A 20,533-nucleotide genomic window follows, 5' to 3' on the forward strand; every position below is an offset into this window, starting at 1 on the left:
ATACAGGATTGAAAAGTCACTATTTTATTGCCTTTAGACGTCTGCTACAGGGCCCTTGACGTCCAATTCGACTTTCCCCTCCACAGACGTCAAAAATGTCCAAAAATATCTCATTTGGGCGCCAACATTAATTTTTTTGTCACTTAGACGTCGCCCTGTCCCCCTAAGACGTCAAAAAGGTTTGAAATTACCTTATTTTGGGTGTTAATATTATTTTTTTTACCATTTAGACGTCAGCTGGGAAGGGGCTCCGACATTTTAGAGCACTTAGACGTTGGCTAAGGAGGGGGTTGATGTCAAATACTCTACATTTTTACCCACTCCAGAACGCGAGCACCAATTAAGTGTTTTCTCTCTCGTTGCATTCAACTTCTTCCTTTGCTTTCTCTCGTTCGCCATTAACGTTCATGTAAGTTTTCTTCCATTTTGCACCATTTAAAATCATTTTACACCGATTATATTACGTTTGAAACCATTATCTTTCATTTGCACCGATTAAAATTTCTTTTCATTGGTTTTTTGTGCAGTTCTTGGACGCGTTCTAGGACAATTGTGACGACGATTTTTAGACCGTTATTATCTGCATTTTTCTCCTCACCCTAACAGTCGAACCTGTTTTCTCCCTTACCTTCACGGTTAGTTTCATTTTTGGGTTTTTATATATACTAGTTGTTGCATTTTCATTGGTTGTTGCACTTTAATTGGTTGTTACTACTTCTAAAATTTTAAAATATTTTGTGATGTATTCTTATGTTCGATATTGTTTTTTCATAGTTTCAATGGAAGAAAATATATAGGCAATTTTTTTTATAAAAAAACAGCCCATAAATTAACGTTTGTTTTAAGAACAACAAACGTTAATTAGCGTATGTTATAAGTGCAACATATGCAACATACGTTAATTAATGTCTGTTCAAAAATAACAAACCTCAATTTAACGTCTTTTGTTATAATGTCAATGTTTAACAAATCTTAAAAATCTAAAATAACAAAATTAAAAGTTATGTTTGTGTTAGTGTAGAAGTCCTTCTATGGACTTTTAGTAAACACTGATAACTTTTAGTAGATTGTGATTTATATATTATAGGTAAAAGTTTCACATATTTATGGTGAAAAATAAATTTTAAAATTTCTCATTTTTTTAAAGAAATCACTGTGCGATGAGTTAATCATCTTGAGCTTTATTAATAAAGAATTATATAAGTGCATGTATTTATTTAAATTATTGTTTTAATAAGTCTTTCCTATTTATGTTTCGGTGTAATTTTTTATCCTATTTAGTATGATACTTTTCATGTTTTGTACTCAATTATATATATATATTTAATAAAATTTTCATGTACAGTTATTATTGGATTTAGGGATGTGAAGATGTTAACATTTAGTAATACTTAATTTTATTTGGGAAAGCTGAAAAAAATACACTTAGGTAAATATTGATGTATTATTTAATGTACAAATTATAAGTTAATGCATGTAAGTAAAATTTTCAATTTAATGATGGATACGTAGCTGTATTAAATACTTAAAAGAAAACTTTTTCCTCACTAACAAATAGTAAAGATATATGTTATCTTAAAAAAGAATACTTTATTAAAATTTTATTTAGTTAGGGTTAAGGGGGTAAATAGTTTCACGTAACGAATAATTTGCTTTAATAAATACCGATTATTTAATTAAAAGGAATAAATTTCTTTTTATTTAATAAATTATTTTCTGTTATCGACAAATTTATATTTTTGGTTTTAGTCGTAACTAGTTTGTTGTTATTTTTGTTTACTGAAAACGTTCCAAATGAATAATATAGTCTAAAATAACTAAAATAATTTTCATTCGGTCACGTTCATGCTCTTACCCGTTTTAATTTGATTTTGTTATTTTTTTAAATAATTGTGTAAGTATCATAATTTATTGTTTTATCAAATAAAGGAATTTATCATTTTCTTTACGCGTAATAACTATTTATTGTTGTCAGTTAATAAATGTATTACATATTATAAAAGTTATAAACAATCATTATGGTTAAAAAAAATTAATAAAATCATTTGGTTTTGGATATAGAGTCAAGATTTTTATAAAATAATTTTTCACACTTTACTCCAAGTTCGCTTAGGTATTTTTATTTGTCTTTAGTTAAAGTTCTTTACTTAAAACATATTTTGTTCTTGCGTTAAAAATCACTGGGTTATACTTGCCAAATGTACTATGACATTCAAGTCAATGATTAATTTTATTAGAGATAAGTGAAAAATTCACAATAAATTTAATCACCTACCTTTTTATCTTTTACCTTTATTTATAGGTTTCGAGATGAGTTTGAGATTAGTGAAACCTTATTTACGACCTAATCGTGGCCCATCAAGTATTAAGTAACACTTACTAGTAATTTTAATTAGAAGTAATGTTTAGAGATAATTATTGTCAAAGGGAATTCATTTGGTCTTCACTCTTTCATAACCGTGTGGTTAATACGTTATTCACGTGGGTTATGTGATGCTTAGTGACCTACATCAACCAATTCAATTGACCGTCCCTTCTTAGATACCTCATCGAGTCAGTTTCATTACATGCCGTGACCATAGAGTAACTAATCTATAAAATCATGATAATTATATATTTATAAAAGATCTTCTCTCTTCGTCCTTAACAATTTATTTGTCATGAATTTCTTTTAATCTTTTATATAATCAATTCAATGTTATTATATATAATTGATAAACTAGAATTTTGTGCAATTTTATTAATCTTAATATTAATATTTTCAATTACTTTTAATCATGCCAGCATCTCTTTCATACGACACCGTATTCACCCACTTTTATTTAAAAGAGTAGTATAATTTTAAGATTAATGCCAGCCGTTCATTTTTCAATATGCATCAACGGCTATGCTCAATGCACCACCGACAGAATTTGCATTGTATGCCAGTGTGTCAGTCCATTTTATAATATTATTATTATCAGTCAATTTTTTTTTACAAAAGGCTATTCTAGATATAATTTTAAAATAGTTATTAAAAACTCACTACATATTTTTTAATACACATTACTTATAATGGCACTGTAAAAGTATACAAAACTCATTACTATTAATAAATTTTACGGAAACTTATTAAATAATAAATGACACTTGGTAGATATAAAAAAAAACCAAGAGTGCACCTTCTCCAAACATTCTTGCGGTTGAGAAAAGCTGATAGACAATGGAACATAATGTAGCAAAGCTTAAAGACTTTTTCTGACATTATTTTGAATTATATTTATTAAAATTAAATGAAAATGAAACTTTTTACTGTCTAAGTTAAAGAGTGCAAATAAGGTAAGATATTAATAGCATTGATTTTTGCTATGTTTGGTTAATTAGTAGAATTTTGGGTGTAATTTGAGAGCATTTAATTTGATGAGAAAAAGAAAGAAAGAAAGAGAAGTAATGAGGAAGGAGAAGGTAATGAAGGATTAGTAGTTGGGTTGGAAAATTGCATAGTGTTGTGCATTTTATTTGAAGCAAGTGAAAGAAAAGGAAGTGGCAACGAACATTAACGCAGGACGCATAGACGTCACAAAAGACCTTTGTCATTCAATCTAATTTGTTTCTTCATCTGTCTCATTTCAAAGGAAAAATAAAAAAGGTGTTCTTCTTCTAAGTTCCAAATCTTCAACCACTGAGAGAGAGACAACCCCTCCGACATTTTCTCTATTCTTCAAGCAAACTCCTCGTCTCAGATCTCTCTATCTCTCTAGGGTTTCCTTTTCTCTCGCTGCTATTTATGATCACTCTCTGACGCGCTTCTCTCACCAAATCAGGTCATTCCGTCTCTTCTCCTTCGTCTCTGGTACGCTTCCGCGATTTCCAATTATCGATTCCAATGCGCCTGCATCGTCGCTGATTGAGATCTTTTTTGCAGATTGGAAGGATTCCTGTGGTTGGAGATGGTGGTTTCGGGGCCAATCACGCCTGGGCAGGTGCGTTTCTGCGTGGTTACTACTCTGATTGTTTGATTCGCTTGTTCAATTCTCTAAACTGCCACTGCTGAATGGCTTTCACTTCTCTGTCCTAGTTCTGAGTTGCCATTTCTCTGATCTGCTTGCGTGTTGTGTTGTTTGCAATTTGCATCTGATCGTTAACAAGTATGCGGGTTATTCAATTTGATGGAGTGATAACTTGAGGGAATTCGTTTTTAAGTTCGAATGACTGGAGAGTTTAGATGCTGATTCCGTTGTTTTTGTGATCTGAAGCAGTGTGTGATAAGATAAGGCTCAACATGTTTTGGAAAACCTTTAAGACATTAACTTGAATGGCATTTTGTTTTTGTTTGAGTATGTTCTGTCCAAGCCAACTATCACGATGCTCTCTCAAGCCTGAGAATGTTGACGTGGAGTTTAAGAAAATGTAAATATGGTTTCTGTTTGTGATTAGTGACTTGTACTGGGACGGACCTCTTTTCCAGCTTCTGATCATTGTGGAAAGTTAAAATGTTTATGCGAATTTTTGGGATGTCACTTTTCTGATGGAGCTTGGCTTTATGTACTCAGGTGTCTTTCTTGCTGGGGGTTATTCCAGTCTTTGTTTCATGGATGTATTCAGAGTACTTGGATTACAGGAAGACCTCATCTCCTCCCAAAGTGTAAGTTACTTTTCTGTCAATAAAGCAAATTATATTGACTTTACTAGTTTGGGGTGTTAAAGTTCATTGGTGGAATATATTCGTATACAACTTTCTCTCTTCTACTTGACCATTTGTTCCCGCAATTGGATGGACGTTGTTGTGGAGGGAGATCACGATGAAAGAAGTTAAAAGATAACTATGATCTTTGAAGTAGTGATGTAATCTGCATTGGTAAAGCAAAAATCTTTGAAGTAGGTAGTATCTAAGGTGTTGGGGATCGATGGTGGTCCAGAAATCATTTAGCAGCATTAATCATCAAATTCATGACACACTCTTTACTTGCGGATCAGAAACTACACGGGATCTTTGTTGTAAATATGAGATTGTTCAAAAAATCAGTGAACAGATACTTCATAGTTATATATTTAATAAATAAATAGATGTTGCTACATACACAAATTAATGTCTCATGTGGACATTGATTCAAGTGCTCGTGTCATTCAAACCAAACTGCTATTGAGAATTTGGTATTAGATAGTTGTGTTTTGAACATATACTCCAACTAATGTGGATGGTAACTTTCCATCTGACTTTGATCTATTCTAAATTTTTATTTTAACAACTGGAGATATCACTTTTTGTTGGTCAAAGACATACTTTTTTTTTATCATGCTACTTTGAAAACTGAACTTCCTACTCTAGAGTTGTTTATTCATGGAAAATGTAATGTTATTTATGTGCGAATTTTTCTGATTCTTAATAATTTATTTTTGTGGAGTGCAGTCATTCAGATACTCATCTTGAAGAGTTGGGTCAGGATGCAATTAAGGGAGATGATCGTGCAATTTTGCTGGAATCAGGGCTTACAAGATCAGCATCAGCAAAATTCCATCCGTCGTCTGTCAAAATGAATTTGATTCGGTCATTTTCTATGATAAGAAATTTCATGGGGTTCTTTCCTCTATTCTACCTTTATCTTTAAAGATCCTTACCATTTTACTTGTAATGTGTAGGTTTTTGACCATGGATGATTCTTTCTTGTTAGAAAATCGAGCAACTTTGAGGGCAATGTATGTCAAGTTTTTGTAAATGACCAAATATAACCTGTTCCACACTATCTCAATTCTGAAAATGTATTTACAACTTTTTTAGGGCGGAATTTGGGTTGATTCTGTTTTATTTCTACATATGTGATCGGACCAACATACTTGGAGATTCCACCAAGGTACTTGTATACAGGTTATTATGTTCCCACTTGGTTTTGCGTGGCAACAACTTGAAATATTGTTTTGAAGTGATATGCATAAAGGGACCTTTTCTTCTTCCAATACAAACTCAGTTTATGTATACTTTATAATTATTTGCTCTTTAGTGCGACTACATTTTTTGTTATTAATTTTTTCTATTTTTCTTTTTAATATTTATAATTAAATTATACCCCTTTTGACATGTGGCTATGAATACTTGCATGCTAACCATACAAGTAATTGAAAATCATGCTATCTTGTAAAATGTATCACCTTAAGTGTAAGTTTTTTCTTTGGTAGCTTTTGCACTAGTCATATTTAACAATTTATGATTTCTTAGCTCAACACGCTTTTATGTTTTTTTTTCTTTATCATTGCTTTTCACTAGGTTTGTTATGATTTATTCCATGATACAGGCCTGACTTGGGAAGAGATATCTTGTTACATGTTTTAATTGTAGTATTTTACACCTTTAATTCAAAATTCATAACTTCATAGCCCAATGAAATTTTATGCAATGTTTTTTGTTCATCCATCACAATCTGCCTTGGTTGGATATATAGCGGACACTGACTTGATTTGGGAATGCTTAATTAATTCTATGTTATCTAAAGATACGTGTTTAAATCTACACTAGTGGTCTGTATATTTAAATCCTTATATATTTATATGATTTCAATCTAATAACTTTTTTACTTGCTGGACAATCCTTTTCCTTTGGGCAGAACTATAGTCGGGATCTTTTTATCTTCCTCTACCTTCTTCTGATTATAGTTTCAGCTTTGAGTTCACTGAAGAAACATAATGACACATCATCCTTTTCTGGAAAAAACATACTTTACCTTAATCGGCATCAAACAGAGGAGTGGAAAGGGTGGATGCAGGTGAGCTCACCTTTTTATATTATGTTGAAAACTTGTAAACAAAGATGTCATATTTTATGCTTACCTCTACAATAACCCTTTCTTTTGTTTGGTGTGTTATACTGGCATAAACGTTAATATACCTTGTGCAATTGCCTACTTTTTGTGAAACAAGGTTTCAACAAAATTCTTATCCCAGTAGGTGAGATTGACTACATGAATTTGTAGATCTTTTTGGCTTAAAACCAAACGGACTTTCCACAGCCCTATTATCTTATATTAATCTTGCTCATTTACCTTTTCCAAGAAATTCAGTGTGAATTTCAAGCCAATGCCCAGAAGCAACTGTGAAAATTTGAAGCTATTTGATGATGTATGATTGTCGTGAAAATTAAATATAGTATTATTCCTGTATATTGCTTTCAAAAGGGCCATAATTCATTAGAAACTACTTTTTAAATTTTGTCTGACACTTCTATGTACTGATTCAGCTGTTCAAGCTTTTGTTCCATTTGTTCAGGTTCTCTTTTTAATGTATCATTATTTTGCTGCGACGGAGATATACAATGCAATACGTGTTTTCATTGCTGCATATGTTTGGATGACTGGATTTGGCAACTTCTCCTATTATTATGTCAGAAAAGATTTTAGCCTTGCACGGTTTGCTCAGGTAAATGAATCCTTGACCTTAAATACTGTTTTTGTTATACTTGATGTTCAGTGTCTATCCTTTTCCCGTCACTCTTTTTGCATGAACAGTATACCTAACTCATTAAAATTTCATGCAGATGATGTGGCGGCTCAATTTTTTTGTGGCCTTCTGCTGTATTGTTCTTAACAATGACTATATGCTCTACTATATATGTCCAATGCACACTCTTTTCACTTTGATGGTGTATGGAGCATTGGGTATATATAACAAGTATAATGAAGTTCCCTCAGTTATGGCTGCAAAGATTCTGGCATGCTTTCTTGTGGTGATATTGATTTGGGAAATCCCTGGATTCTTTGACATATTTTGGAGCCCATTTTCTTTCTTTTTGGGTGAGTAATATTATACGTAACTTGTACTTCGCTGTTATTGGTTCAACTTTTGGTTATGCTCATTTGCTGTGACTCTTCTTTATTAAGTACTCACATTTCTTATCTTGCCATCTGGATGAACTAGACCAACTTGATAGCCTCAAACCTTCTCTTTTTCACCTTTGCAATGGCCCCTAAAGTTTTCTGGGCTTTGAATTGAATGGTTATATTGTGCTTAAAATTGTTGATGTTTGCCTCTTGTTAACTGTAATTACAATCAAACCGATGAAATAATTCTTAAATTTTGAGCCCAACTCATCCCTACAAATTTGATTTGTGAAGAGAGGGGTGCATAAACTTTGTTAGTTCTTATTATGTCACTATTTGTAGTCAACGTGGGACTTTTCAAAATAATAATGTTATTGTCAAAAGGATACTAATATATATTTATGTCGAATACACTCTATTTTATAAAAGTAATCCACTGATGTGTCCTCTCTCTCTCTTTCCCTCTTTGTTATGTATGTAGTCTGTTTACAATTTTCTAGTCGATTTGCTATATAAACTTACATGATGTTTAGTGCAAATGCATAATTTTAACTTTTGTGTGCCAGGTTATACTGATCCTGCAAAGCCAGATCTCCCTCGAATGCACGAGTGGCATTTTAGATCTGGGCTTGATCGCTACATCTGGATAATTGGAATGATTTATGCATACTTTCACCCAAATGTAATCTCGAATACTGGCGTGTGTCGTGGCTATCGTTTTTTTGTGCTTTTTATAATATTTGGTCCAGCTATCTTAAATATTAAATATTTCACCATCTCAGGTTGAGAAATGGATGGAAAAATTGGAAGAGAGTGAAACCAAGAGGAGAGTTACGATCAAAACTGGCATTGTTTCTGCTGCACTATTTGTGAGTTACATGTCCTACAATACATTGATAAGCTTATTCATGGTTTTCTATTCTCCTATGTTATTACTTGAATATTATTTATGTAGACCAAGAATAGTAAACAAGAACATCTCTTTCATTTATCTTTTCTAGGTGGGGTACTTGTGGTATGAATACATATACAAGCTGGACAAGGTCTCATACAACAAACTCCACCCTTACACATCATGGATTCCAATTACGTGAGTGTTATCTTTTTCTTTTGTTCCTTTTGTTTTCTCCGTGTTTTCTGTTTTTTTGCTTTATACTTGGAAGACAGGAAACCTATAGTAATATATGAGATGTGATTATATTTTGTTTTCATCTCCTATTGATCCCTTTACCTTATTATTATGATGTTCAGTGTATACATTTGCTTGAGGAATTTCAGTCAGCGGCTTCGTAATTTCTCTTTGACCCTCTTTGCGTATGTTCTTTACCTTAATTATTGAAATTCCATGTTGATTGGTTTTGGCAGATTTTATTATTTGGTGACAGCTATCAATTTTTTTGTTGCTTAATTTCCTCCATTTTCGTACAGATGGCTTGGCAAGGTTACTTTGGAGACATACATTTCCCAGTTTCATATTTGGTTAAGGTGTGTATGCATCTGAGCCCTTCTCCCTAGGTTATTGTCCAAGTTACATCAAGAGGACTCCGTAAAGCATTGTAATTAGCAATTATGAAAGAGTTATTGTGGTCTGAGGGATATGTGCTCAACCCATTTTTCGTACTCAAATGAATGATGAATCAAATAACATTTAATTGCTTCATATTTTCATTGCTGAAGATCCTTTAATTGGTAATATTATTTTATGTTTAGCGATAACCCAGCTCAATAGCAACAGTGCTTATCTAATTTCATTAGTTTTGTAGATCACGTTTTAGTTTTAGTAGTGGCTGTAGTTAGACATGGTTGGAGAGACTGGAATTCACATGTGATGATAAATTTTTCAGCATGGATAATGTTGTTTGTTGTTGCATCTTTATATCTTAGTATATTGGATCAAGAATACATAGGACAATGTTTGATTGGAATTATGAAAAAACTTCACCTCAGCAAGGGCGTACTTCATAACTTCCTCTTTGTATGCAGGTCTAACATGCCAAATGGACAGCCCAAGTGGCTTCTTTGTCTTATACCAGAGTATCCTATGCTCAATTTCATGCTTACCACTGCTATATACGTCTTTGTATGGATCTTTCTTCTTTCCTTCCATATGTTTATTTTTCTTATTTGTATTCAGGTCTCATTAAAGACATCATACTAATTACTAGGTTGCACTATTATCTTGATACGGTTTGCAGGTATCTTATCGACTTTTTGAATTAACAAATATACTTAAGACGGTGTTCATACCAACAAAAGACAATCGGCGGCTGTTGCATAATTTTATTACTGGAGTTGTCATTTCCCTTTCTCTGTATTGCATCTCGCTTATTCTGCTTCTGATTCCTCATTCAACGGTAAGCCTCTATATTGGTTTGTAAAGGAATACTTTGATACTTCTTGGGAAAGGATTACATTATATAAAATCTCGGTGCTTAGGTGCTTGTTCATGCTGCATAAAGCTTCAAAAATGAATATCAAGTTTGAAGCTTGCTAATGTTTTTTCATAACAGAAGCGGGGGAGAGGGTGGGGGGTGGATCATAGGTGCTTTCTCATGTTCTTAAATTAATATAATAATCAGAAATTTCATTCATGCTGTCAGGTTTGAAATTCAAGACACCAAAGAGAGATTCCGGACAGTTCCCTTTGGATTGGCTATGCTGAAAAATGTGGATTAAAATACTGGGAAACGTGGAATCTCTTTTTTGGAGCAATGTTTCTGTAGTTGTGGGGGAAGTAGTATCCTCCAAGAAGGCATCAAATATAAACGTTGAGTGTTGGTTTGCATTGGAGGTTGGCAGATGAAAGGGGGAGATTAAATTCGAAGGAATTTGAACCAATTTTCTATAAATTCATTTGTGCTCACACATAAAAGGTAGGATCGTGATACAAATCCGTCTTGGCTTCGAAGAAATTCAAGATTCATTTCAATACCTGTTCCTGTTCAGTTTTCATTGCTATTTTTTTGTCTTCGCCTTCGAAGGATAAGGAAATATATGTATATTCTTTTTTACAATCTTACCAGAAACGCGGTGTCCTACTCTTGTAACAATAGTTTTGTTTAATGGCTATAAGTTCAAGTATAGTGTTCCCACTTTTTTTGGTTCATTGGGGTAGGAGTTGTGGGAATATTGTTGTCAAGCATTATCAATTCTCCTAAATATTCTTTAAAGTAATAAAACTTCCCAGGTATCTCTCCAGTATTAAATATCACCAATTTAGTTTCTCATTTATTTTGTAAACGTTCATGGATTTTTAATACTTGAAAGATTATATAGATATATATAGTAATAGTGCTGTACTAATGAGTGTCCTGACGGGTCTCATCTTTAGAAACCAACATGCCCTTCCAAGAGTGAAGTGTCCTTAATCTGCTCTTGAAATTCTGGAGCATGAAACCAGCGTTAATGAAAGCGGATTGAGCCTGAAAGCTTGTTTGTGGTTTGTTTTGTAGAAGATTTATTTTTTGCATTCCCATATTCTCCTTCCTTTGCACATCCATATTATTTTCCTTTTCACCGCCATAATTATGAAATCTCCATTTTTCGCTTAAAAAGTGACTTTCGGTAATCAAAAGTATTTTTTGACAAATAAAACTTTTGAATTAACAATTGAAAAATTACTTTTGACTTTCAAATGTGTAATTTCGAAAACTTGTTACTTTCAAATGTGTAATTTTGAAAACTTGTTACTTTCAAATTGTACAATTTAAAAGTCAAACATTCGAAAATTATTTTTTCTCCATATTACATTATGAAAATCATGAATGAAACCAATTTACACCAATTTACTTTTATCCTTGTTTTACTCTATTCTTCTTCTCCAAGCTTTTGTGTACTCCGTGTTCTTTTTACCTTAAAAACTTTCATCTTCAATTAATGGCAACAATATTCTGTTTTTTTAAACAAATCTCTAACTCTATTGAAAACACTTCTATTGCAACTAGATATTGTTTTCTTCCTACTCAAGTTTTAACTGCAAAATTATTGGACTTTGTAAGAAATTTGCTCCCATTTTGGGCACTGAATAAGAAACCAAGAAGATTTTGGTAATTCAAGTATTAATTCATTTTTCCTTTTGAAACTCAACGAGTTCATCTGTGTTTTAAAAATTTTCATGATTTTTCATAAGTATGGTCTAAATATGTGTAGTTAGACAATTGATTTTTTTTTATCATATGATCTCATAAAGATATTCATAAATTAAGTTTTAAAGATTTTTCATTTTTTGAGTTAATTTAACAAATATAACTTGTAATATAAAAAATTAGGAAATAAAGAATTCCTCAATATTTCGTATTGATTCGTTTATAGCGGAAACTATGTCTAGTTTTCAACTAACTAATTAAGCTATATTATTACAAAGTACAAACATATATTTTTTCGAATCATAATAATTCTTGATTGACCTGTACATGTATTATTTCATAATCCTGCTAAGTATTATTTGAACTTAGCATTTCTTGACTAAAAATCCCAAGTATGCTTTTAGATCATAGTTGCCTGAAACTAATCCTAGTGATTATTCTTTAAAGAACAAGCCACTCTAAGATTGAGACAAATAAAATGTCTTTGTGAATAACAAATTACGATTTTTCAGTCACTGGAGAGGGATACCATCTTTCATTATTTGCAAGGTTGAACACTCTACTAATTTGTTAAGGATTGAACACAAATTATGTTCTTACAAAACTTTAACATACATGGAAAAATCAACAAAGTGATAACACTTTTAAACAATAATTATTCTTTTTGTCTCCTTCGTCAAGGAGTGTCTTTAAATAGTTTCTTGAAGAGGTAGTCATTGCAATATTTGTTCTGATCGTTGAATAGCTTTGAATTCATTTTGAATATGTTCTTCTATCATCTCTCAAGCTTGCTAGTTGAAAAGTACTAAATACACTTCATGCAACATTAATTGTTTTTCTCCTTTTTACTCAACATAATTAATATGTGGAAGTACTTACCTCCCTATGTTGCATAACATTTTACTAAAACAAATTAAAATTACTCATTATTTCTCTTACACCATACTAAGTAAACAACACGAAACAAGTTGAAATAATTTTGCACCAAGATAGTTAGTGGACAAAACAAATTTAGCTAGATTACAAAAAATATATTTGAATACACTTTATATTTGGCTTCAATCTTTATGGTAACAAATAGTGAAAACATTCCTTGTATTACAAAAGGTTTAAACCCTCATTTGGTTCTCGTATTTGTGTGTCAATCTCAAGTGGGTCATCATTTTTTTCCGGTCTCAATCGGGTCCATAAACTTGTTAAAATGAGTCAATTAAGCCCTCTCCATTAATTTATCAGTAACGTCGTCTGTTGATGCTAAGTTGTAATTTGTTTTAGTTGACAAGGCATTGTGTATTAAATTGGATTGGTGTTCTGTTGTATAATGAAGCATTCCACATGGCAACCACGTGTTATGTTGTTAGCCCTAAAACTTAATATTTAAAGCAACTCTGACTTCCAAAGTGTTAGACAAGTTCGTGTTGGGGAGGAAGAGTTCTGGAAGCACTGTTCAACTCACGAAATGTCTGGTTCATCTTCTTCTTGCAAATGCACGGGTTGGGGCTTTCAACATAGTTTTGCCAGTGGGAGCAGGTTGGGTGTAAAACCCACTTGCTTTTGTGGTCGGCCTGCAGTCTTCCGCGTTGCCAGAACCCCTAAAAATAAGGGCAAAAGATTTTGGGGTTGCCCTAACTTCAAGGTAAGTTTAATGGAAGCAAAAATGTGACTTTTTGTCTGGTTTTGTTTTTCCACAAGGTGGGAGTTTTGATTTTGTTGACGAGGGAGTGTGTTTTCTTCTTCCACATGTAGGGAGTGAGGATTTCGTTGAATGCAACTTCTTTGAGTAGTGCAATGAAGAAGTAATTGATTCTCGAAATGTGGTGAATGTAGAAGACACTAGTGCAAGTGCAAGAAATGAAGAAGTGGGTGGAAGTTTGATGAAAATGGAACAAATTGTGATGAAGATGAAAGAAAGAGATGTTGAAAAGCTGAAAATAGGTTGTTTGGAGAAAAGTGTAGTTATTTTAGAGAAATGGATGAAGGTGTTAATGAGGATGGTGTTTGTTACATGTGTTTGTAATGTAATTGTGATATCAATGTTGATGAAACTAGGTTGATTTCTTAGTGGAAGTTTTTGTAATGTAATTTGATATTTGGAATGTTATTGTATGTTTTATTTATAAAGGCGACTTCTAATGATGTTTAATACTGTCTTATTTGATTTATTTAATTTCATATGGGCATAATAAGTTAAAGAAAGTGCAAAAGTAACATCATAAAGCAATAGTCAATAAACATCATAAACATATGATCACCACATGAATAAACATTGGCTTTCATTATCATATAACAAAAAAACCTGATAGCAACTTTGTCTTACTCAGTGCATAACATAACAAAAGAAACCTGATATTACTTCATCAGTACAAATTACAGCAAAAGAAAACTTGATAACATCTGTCTTACATTATAAAATGACACAAAAAAAACTAATATTACTTCATCAGTAAATATGTCTTCATCAGTACACGTTACACAAAAAAACTGATTTACATTGTTCCTTCATCAGTACAGATTACATGACATTTAAAAGACTGTGTTCAGAATGGAATTAAATATGACTCCATTCATCAGAAGGAGACGCAACAAACTCCTGAGTAATAGGCACATCTGTTGGTGGAGGTATTGTGAGTTGTGTTTGTTGAGTAGGTTGGTCAGCAGACACATCTGTTGTTGGTGAAGGCACATCTGGTGTTGTAGGTCGTTGTGGACATGATCTTTTGTTATGTCCAAGTTCTTTGCAGAGAGCACATGTTTTTTTGTTCCCACCCTTTCTTAATTCAGTGTCACTCTTCTTCAACTCCCAAGCCTCTAGTCTTCATTTTTTCTTGGGTCTTCCTGGCATTGTCCTCTTCTTTGGGGCTAGTATATCTGGATATGAAGTTATGTCCCAGACAATTTGACCATTAATAGGATAAATAATGGTGTTGTAGGTCTCTTCATAAGTAGACTTCCTAAACCAATGGCCAATGTAGTCTTCTGCATTTAAATTCAAGAATTTCATTGCGGTTAAGGCGTGAGTGCAAGGAATGTCAGTAATTAACCACTTTCTACAACTGTAGTCCTTATTGTCAAGATTCACAACAAATTGCTCCCCAAATTGTGAAATGTGTATGACTTCAAATAATTGATGTGATGACCATCTGTCATGAGTAGAAAATGACAACACAGTTAGCAACAAGCTCTTCTTAATGATGAACACAAATTAATTGTAAGTGTAAAGTTACCTTGGTAACCAATATCTGGTTAACCATGATTGCTTTTGAAATCTGTTGAGAACCTTAGGGCAGACAGAACCTTGATATAATGCCATCTTTGTCCTGTTCGTAGCCCATCTCTTCATGATGTAAACCCTAATGTCTTCTAAAATAGTGATAATTGGCTTAGACCTACTACGAACTAGCATACTGTTGAAGCCCTCACACATGTTGTTGACAAGAGTGTCAGATTGTGATCTAGGGGTGAATCTAGATCTTGACCAAAACTTGGGAGATTTAAATGTCAGTAAATATAACTGTCAAAGTAAATATAACAGTAAAAGAAGAATGAGGTTTGGAGAAAAGTGAATACATACCTAGGTGGAATTGCAATCAAGTATTTAAATGCCTCTACATTGATCTCTTTAATTTTCCTCATTTCAGCCTCCCATAGTTGTGGATATGTGGTTGTTGCTGCCCTCCACATCAGACGTTTAAGGTCTTTTCCAGGATATTTCTTTCTGAAGTTTGAATACAAATGTCTAACACAAAATCTTTGCTCTACCCTAGGTAGAAGATCTTGAATAGCTGGCAAAAGACCCTACAATTAAAATACTCAAGTCAACTGAGTTATTTGTGAAGTAGGTTGTAATTAACATTTCTTTTGAGTGACTAACCTTTTGTTGGTCTGAAATAAATGTACATGCTCCACAAACAGCTTCCCTACCAAGGTCTGCAATGAGAAGCTCCAAGAACCAAGTCCATGATTCTTTGTTTTCTACCTTAACAACAACATATGCAATGGGCAGAATTTGTTTATTTTCATCTCTTCCAACTGCTGTTAGTAACTCTCCTCCATACTTGCCTTTCAAAAAGCATCCATCCAACCAAATGATGGGTCTACAACTAATGAAGCTATCTTTGCATGCTTTCAAGCATACATAAATTCTATTGAATATACACTCATCATTACTATTTTCAACCTTTATTTTGACCGTTGAACCTGGATTTGCTCTGAGAAGCTCATGACCATAATCATAGATTCTTCTATATTGTTCCTTGAAAGACCCCTCAATATTATCTTTTGCCATGGCTCTTGCCCTAAAAGCCATATTTCTAGAGATTTCTACATTCCATTTCCTACTTACTTTGTTCCTAATGTCCATGACCTTCATATTAGGGTTCTCTCTAACAAATTTTTTCATCCTTTGACTCAACCACTTAGAAGTCATCAACTTCACATTAAAATTTGTACTACAGTTGTGATCATCAATCACTTTTCTTAGCTGCCATGACTTGGCACCAGACCTATAGGCACAATAAGCATACCATTTGCATTTCCCCTTGCCCCCCAAACATTTTACAACAACCCTCTTCTTGTCATTCTTGATGAATTTCAAATTTCTACCATTACTCAGTGCATAAGTCCTAATGGCCTGTGTGAATTCCTTTTTCTCAGTGAAATAGGTTCCTACTTCCCATTTATAATCCCCAAACTTTTAGGCATGCTAAATGTGGGAAACAAAGTTCTTCGAATGGAATCACCCTCCTCCTCACTATCTGGACCACTATCCAACTCATCTGACACCCACTCAATGTCAAACAAGCCACGAACATCATGCATGGAATCATTATCAGTTGTCCTTGAAGACTCACCTACTGGAGTGCAAGGTTGTTCTTCCCTCACATTTTCTTTCGAAGTACCAATGTCACACTCAATGGTGACATCAACTAGACTTTCTTCACTCATAGACTCATCTACATCTTCATCCTCATCATCTTGTACATTTTCCTTATGACCATCATCTACATCCTCATCCTTATCCTCAACATCATCTCCACCCTCATCCTGACCATCATCTCCAGCCTCATCCTCAGCCTCATCTACATGATCATCCTCATTCTCATCCTCTTCTACATATTCTAGCTCAAAATCATTTACATCATGTACCACAACCTCCTCTACATCATGTACTTCACCCTCCTCAACATGTTCAATCTGTTTAGCAACTTCACTCTCACCCTGCTCCATTTTTGTTCCAACTTCAGCTTGACCCTCAACCTGACCCTCATAGTGACCCTCCTCTATTTTTGTTCCAACTTCAACCTGACCCTCAACCTCACCGTGAACCTCACCCTCCACTTGTCTTGCAACATCACCTTCATCATTAACATCACCATCAACCCAATCAATCATTTCTATTATCTGTGGTTCCATGGTATTATGAACCACGTACAAATGAACTTCATCATTTAACCTTGCAATATTCAGCATATGCATAGCACCCCTATCATCAGTCAATAATTCTAACCTATCTGGCACCACTAACTAACCTCCTAAACTGTACCAAAGTTCTTTTATGTCTATATAACCTGAGTCTTTCACTGAAGCTAATATTCCAAAATAGCACCACAGGTCTGTATCACAAGACCATTATGCTATCTCTCCATTAAATTTTAAATTTCCATTATCATCACTAACAAAATGGCCACAATGATGGACCACAACTTTAATACTTTCATCCATGCAATATTATGTTTGAAGCACAAGCTTTTAACATATGTACATTGGGGGGGGGGGGGGGGGGGGGGGATATTATGATTTCACTCTCTACTAACTAAGGAGACAATCACACATCAAGGGGACAAGGGAACAAACTAACATTCCCACTAAGGAAATACTCAGACAGAAAAGAGAACCACTACTTCTAAACAATTGATAAATGCAATTTTAGGACCACAACAGTGTACACATTTGAACATACAGTAACATACCAAAATCAGGACCCATCACAGAACAACAATAGCAAACCAATTATAACCTAAATGCAAAAAGATAGCAAAATCGGGACCACAACGCAACAAAATCGGGACCACAACAACGCATAAACATAGCAAAATAACTACATATTCGTAAAGGCGAAAACATACCAAACTAACCTTAACTGGCCTCCACTATCAATTCGGTTCGTCCACCACCACGTGATTCTCTTCGTCTTCGCAAATTCTTCCGAGCCCTAATTTTGACACTCACCACATGAAAATCCCTAACTCATGAAATTCCTAATTCCCTTTTAAGTTTTTTCGTTTCAGTTAAAAAACCCCAATAAAAATCCCCAATTCCCTCATTCCCTGTCACATAAATAGGTTTTTTCAAAATACTAATATCCACGTATTTAAATTATTATACTTAAGCTAATTTTCTGTGTACAACGTCATCACAAGCAAACGACGTTACTGATAAATTAAAGGAGATGACTTAATTGACTGATTTTAACAAGTTTATGGACTCGATTGAGACCGAAAAAAAAACGATGACCCACTTGAGATTGACACATAAATACGAACATCAAACAAGGGTTTAAACCTATTACAAAATTAAGCTTCAAACTCCCACTAAAATGAAGAAAATCCCCCTGTTACAAGTTTGCTCTCTCTCTTCTACTCACACTCTCTAGTCAATAGCTATTAGGGACAAGAAATCCCTTATGGATGTTCGTGGACCCAGTTGAAATTTGGGGCCATTTTCACTTTTGAAAGATTGAGAAGGAACAAGAAGTATTGGGCCTGGTCCAATATTATCATGACCGACCAAGGAAAGATGCTCCCTCCACCACCACTGCCTTCTTCCAGCACTCCTCAATTTACTTTTTTTTTCAAAATTATTCTTAAGTTAATTTTTCTTTTTACTTTTAAATTAACTTTTTATATTTTTAATTAAAAACTCTAATTTTATACCCTCATTCCAGCACACACCACACCCCCCTCTCTCTTCTCTTTCTTTTTTCCATTTCCGTCACCCACCACCTCCCCTCCCCTCTTGTCCTTTTATTTTCCATTTTCCTCACTCACCCTCACACCCACCACCTCCCATTTCTTCTCTTTCCCATTTCCGTCACCCACCTTCACACCCACACCCTCCCCCCCCCCCTCTCTTCTCCTTCTCTTCCAATTTATATATATATATATATGTGTGTGTGTGTGTGTGTGTGTGTGTGTGTGTGTGTATGTGAAATGTGTGTGCTGGTATGTGAAAAAAATGAAAAAGATTCATTAACTACTAAAACCTTATTAAGAAAAAGTTGTGTTTTACTGTATAATGTCTCATGAAAACATCGAAAAAAGCTCGGTTGGCGAAGAAAACATAGAAGTAGATGACAGATATGGAGGCTTAAATGGATATTCATATCCGTTTGGCTTGGCCTACGGATGTTGGATCTTTCATTTCGGTTTATTTTTTTTAACGTTTTAATTACTGTAACTCAATTTTCACTAAGGTCAACTGTAGAATGGAGTGGTACACGAAGAAATTTGTGGTGGTGTAGGGAGCAACACCCCCGACCAAGTTGTAGTTTTCATTTGCAATTACCTATAGTTTACCCAACGAAGTAAAAAATTTGCTTGTATTTTATAGTCTCTTAGACAAAGTACTTAAAATCTTTTACATAATTTGTTCATCTTCTATTTGACAACTTTTTTTTTATATATTTTATGTTTTTTTATATTGGGCAATTAATAAAAAAACATAAAAAATAGAGATGTTGAGTTTTAACACAATTGTAATTTGTAGGGTCACAAAGGAAACACGTTCTCATGGTTGCCTTCATAGTCTAACATTTTATACTTCTTCTGGAACACTTGTATTGGTGTTTTGGTCAACATTTGATTTTAAAGTTTCTATTGTGATTATGATGAGTGTATATTAAAAATTACAAATTCTATCATTTATCAATATCATACACGTTTGAACATATTTTAAATCATTAAAATTTTTGTATAGGAATATAAATAAAAAGGCCATTAAATAGAAATAAAATAATTTTGTGGATTCATTTTATTTTAACTCTGCAACTTATGAAAAGTTTTCAATTTGAATAAACTAAAGACGCACATAAAATAATTTATTAAACTTATTCAACATATGTTTTATTATGTTTTAAAGAATATAGAATAAAAAAAATTTAAGTATTACTCAATTTAAAAGCCATCTGTTTAAACCAGATTATCACCGCCGTCTGTGGGGATCGAACCCACGACCACGTGGTTAAAAGCCACGCGCTCTACCACTGAGCTAAGACGGCTTTGATGCAAGTTAATTACAGAAGTTATTAAAATTTTTTATATTAGCACCCATACAATTTTGTCCGAATTATTTTATTTCTTAATTACCTTTTCAATCCTATTACTTATTTATTTTTAATAAAAGTTTCAACTAATTCTATCAGTATAAAAATGTATCAATATAATTTCTTAAGCTTCAATTAAGTACCTCCAGTTTTAAAAATAAAATAATGTAACTTTTCAAAATATTAACTTCATTTGTATTATCGATAAATTAGATAAATAATATTTGTTTATAATGATTTTATCGCTATTAGATGAGAAGTGTTCGAGAAACTTAACTAACATATTTTATTGGTGGTGAAACAAAAAATAATAAATAATAAGACTTATATGGTAATTAAAT

General features: G+C 33.2%; 2 protein-coding genes and 1 non-coding gene across 3 annotated transcripts; 1 reads left to right on the plus strand and 2 right to left on the minus strand.

Moving 5' to 3' along the window:
* The first annotated feature begins 3,481 nt into the window (after nucleotides 1-3,481).
* LOC108319406 (protein REDUCED WALL ACETYLATION 3) lies at nucleotides 3,482-10,998 on the plus strand. The gene is made up of 17 exons (XM_017550524.2): nucleotides 3,482-3,832; nucleotides 3,905-3,962; nucleotides 4,533-4,624; nucleotides 5,390-5,527; nucleotides 5,620-5,676; nucleotides 5,759-5,831; nucleotides 6,579-6,737; nucleotides 7,237-7,386; nucleotides 7,505-7,760; nucleotides 8,354-8,469; nucleotides 8,570-8,656; nucleotides 8,789-8,877; nucleotides 9,039-9,101; nucleotides 9,216-9,272; nucleotides 9,771-9,867; nucleotides 9,983-10,141; nucleotides 10,388-10,998. The coding sequence occupies exons 2-17, from the start codon at nucleotides 3,930-3,932 to the stop codon at nucleotides 10,391-10,393; spliced, it is 1,632 nt and encodes a 543-aa protein (XP_017406013.1). The 5' UTR covers nucleotides 3,482-3,832; nucleotides 3,905-3,929; the 3' UTR covers nucleotides 10,394-10,998.
* Nucleotides 10,999-16,537: 5,539 nt separating this feature from the next.
* LOC108319364 (uncharacterized) lies at nucleotides 16,538-17,347 on the minus strand. Its single transcript, XM_017550472.1, has one exon. It carries the CDS (start codon nucleotides 17,345-17,347, stop codon nucleotides 16,538-16,540), a length of 810 nt encoding a protein of 269 aa, XP_017405961.1.
* A 2,728-nt stretch (nucleotides 17,348-20,075) lies between these two features.
* TRNAK-UUU (transfer RNA lysine (anticodon UUU)) lies at nucleotides 20,076-20,147 on the minus strand. The gene has a single exon. It is a non-coding gene; the product is annotated as a tRNA-Lys (tRNA).
* Between the last annotated feature and the right edge of the window lie 386 nt (nucleotides 20,148-20,533).

This window comes from Vigna angularis, chromosome 1 (genome assembly GCF_016808095.1).
Source record: "Vigna angularis cultivar LongXiaoDou No.4 chromosome 1, ASM1680809v1, whole genome shotgun sequence".
NCBI lineage: Eukaryota > Viridiplantae > Streptophyta > Magnoliopsida > Fabales > Fabaceae > Vigna > Vigna angularis.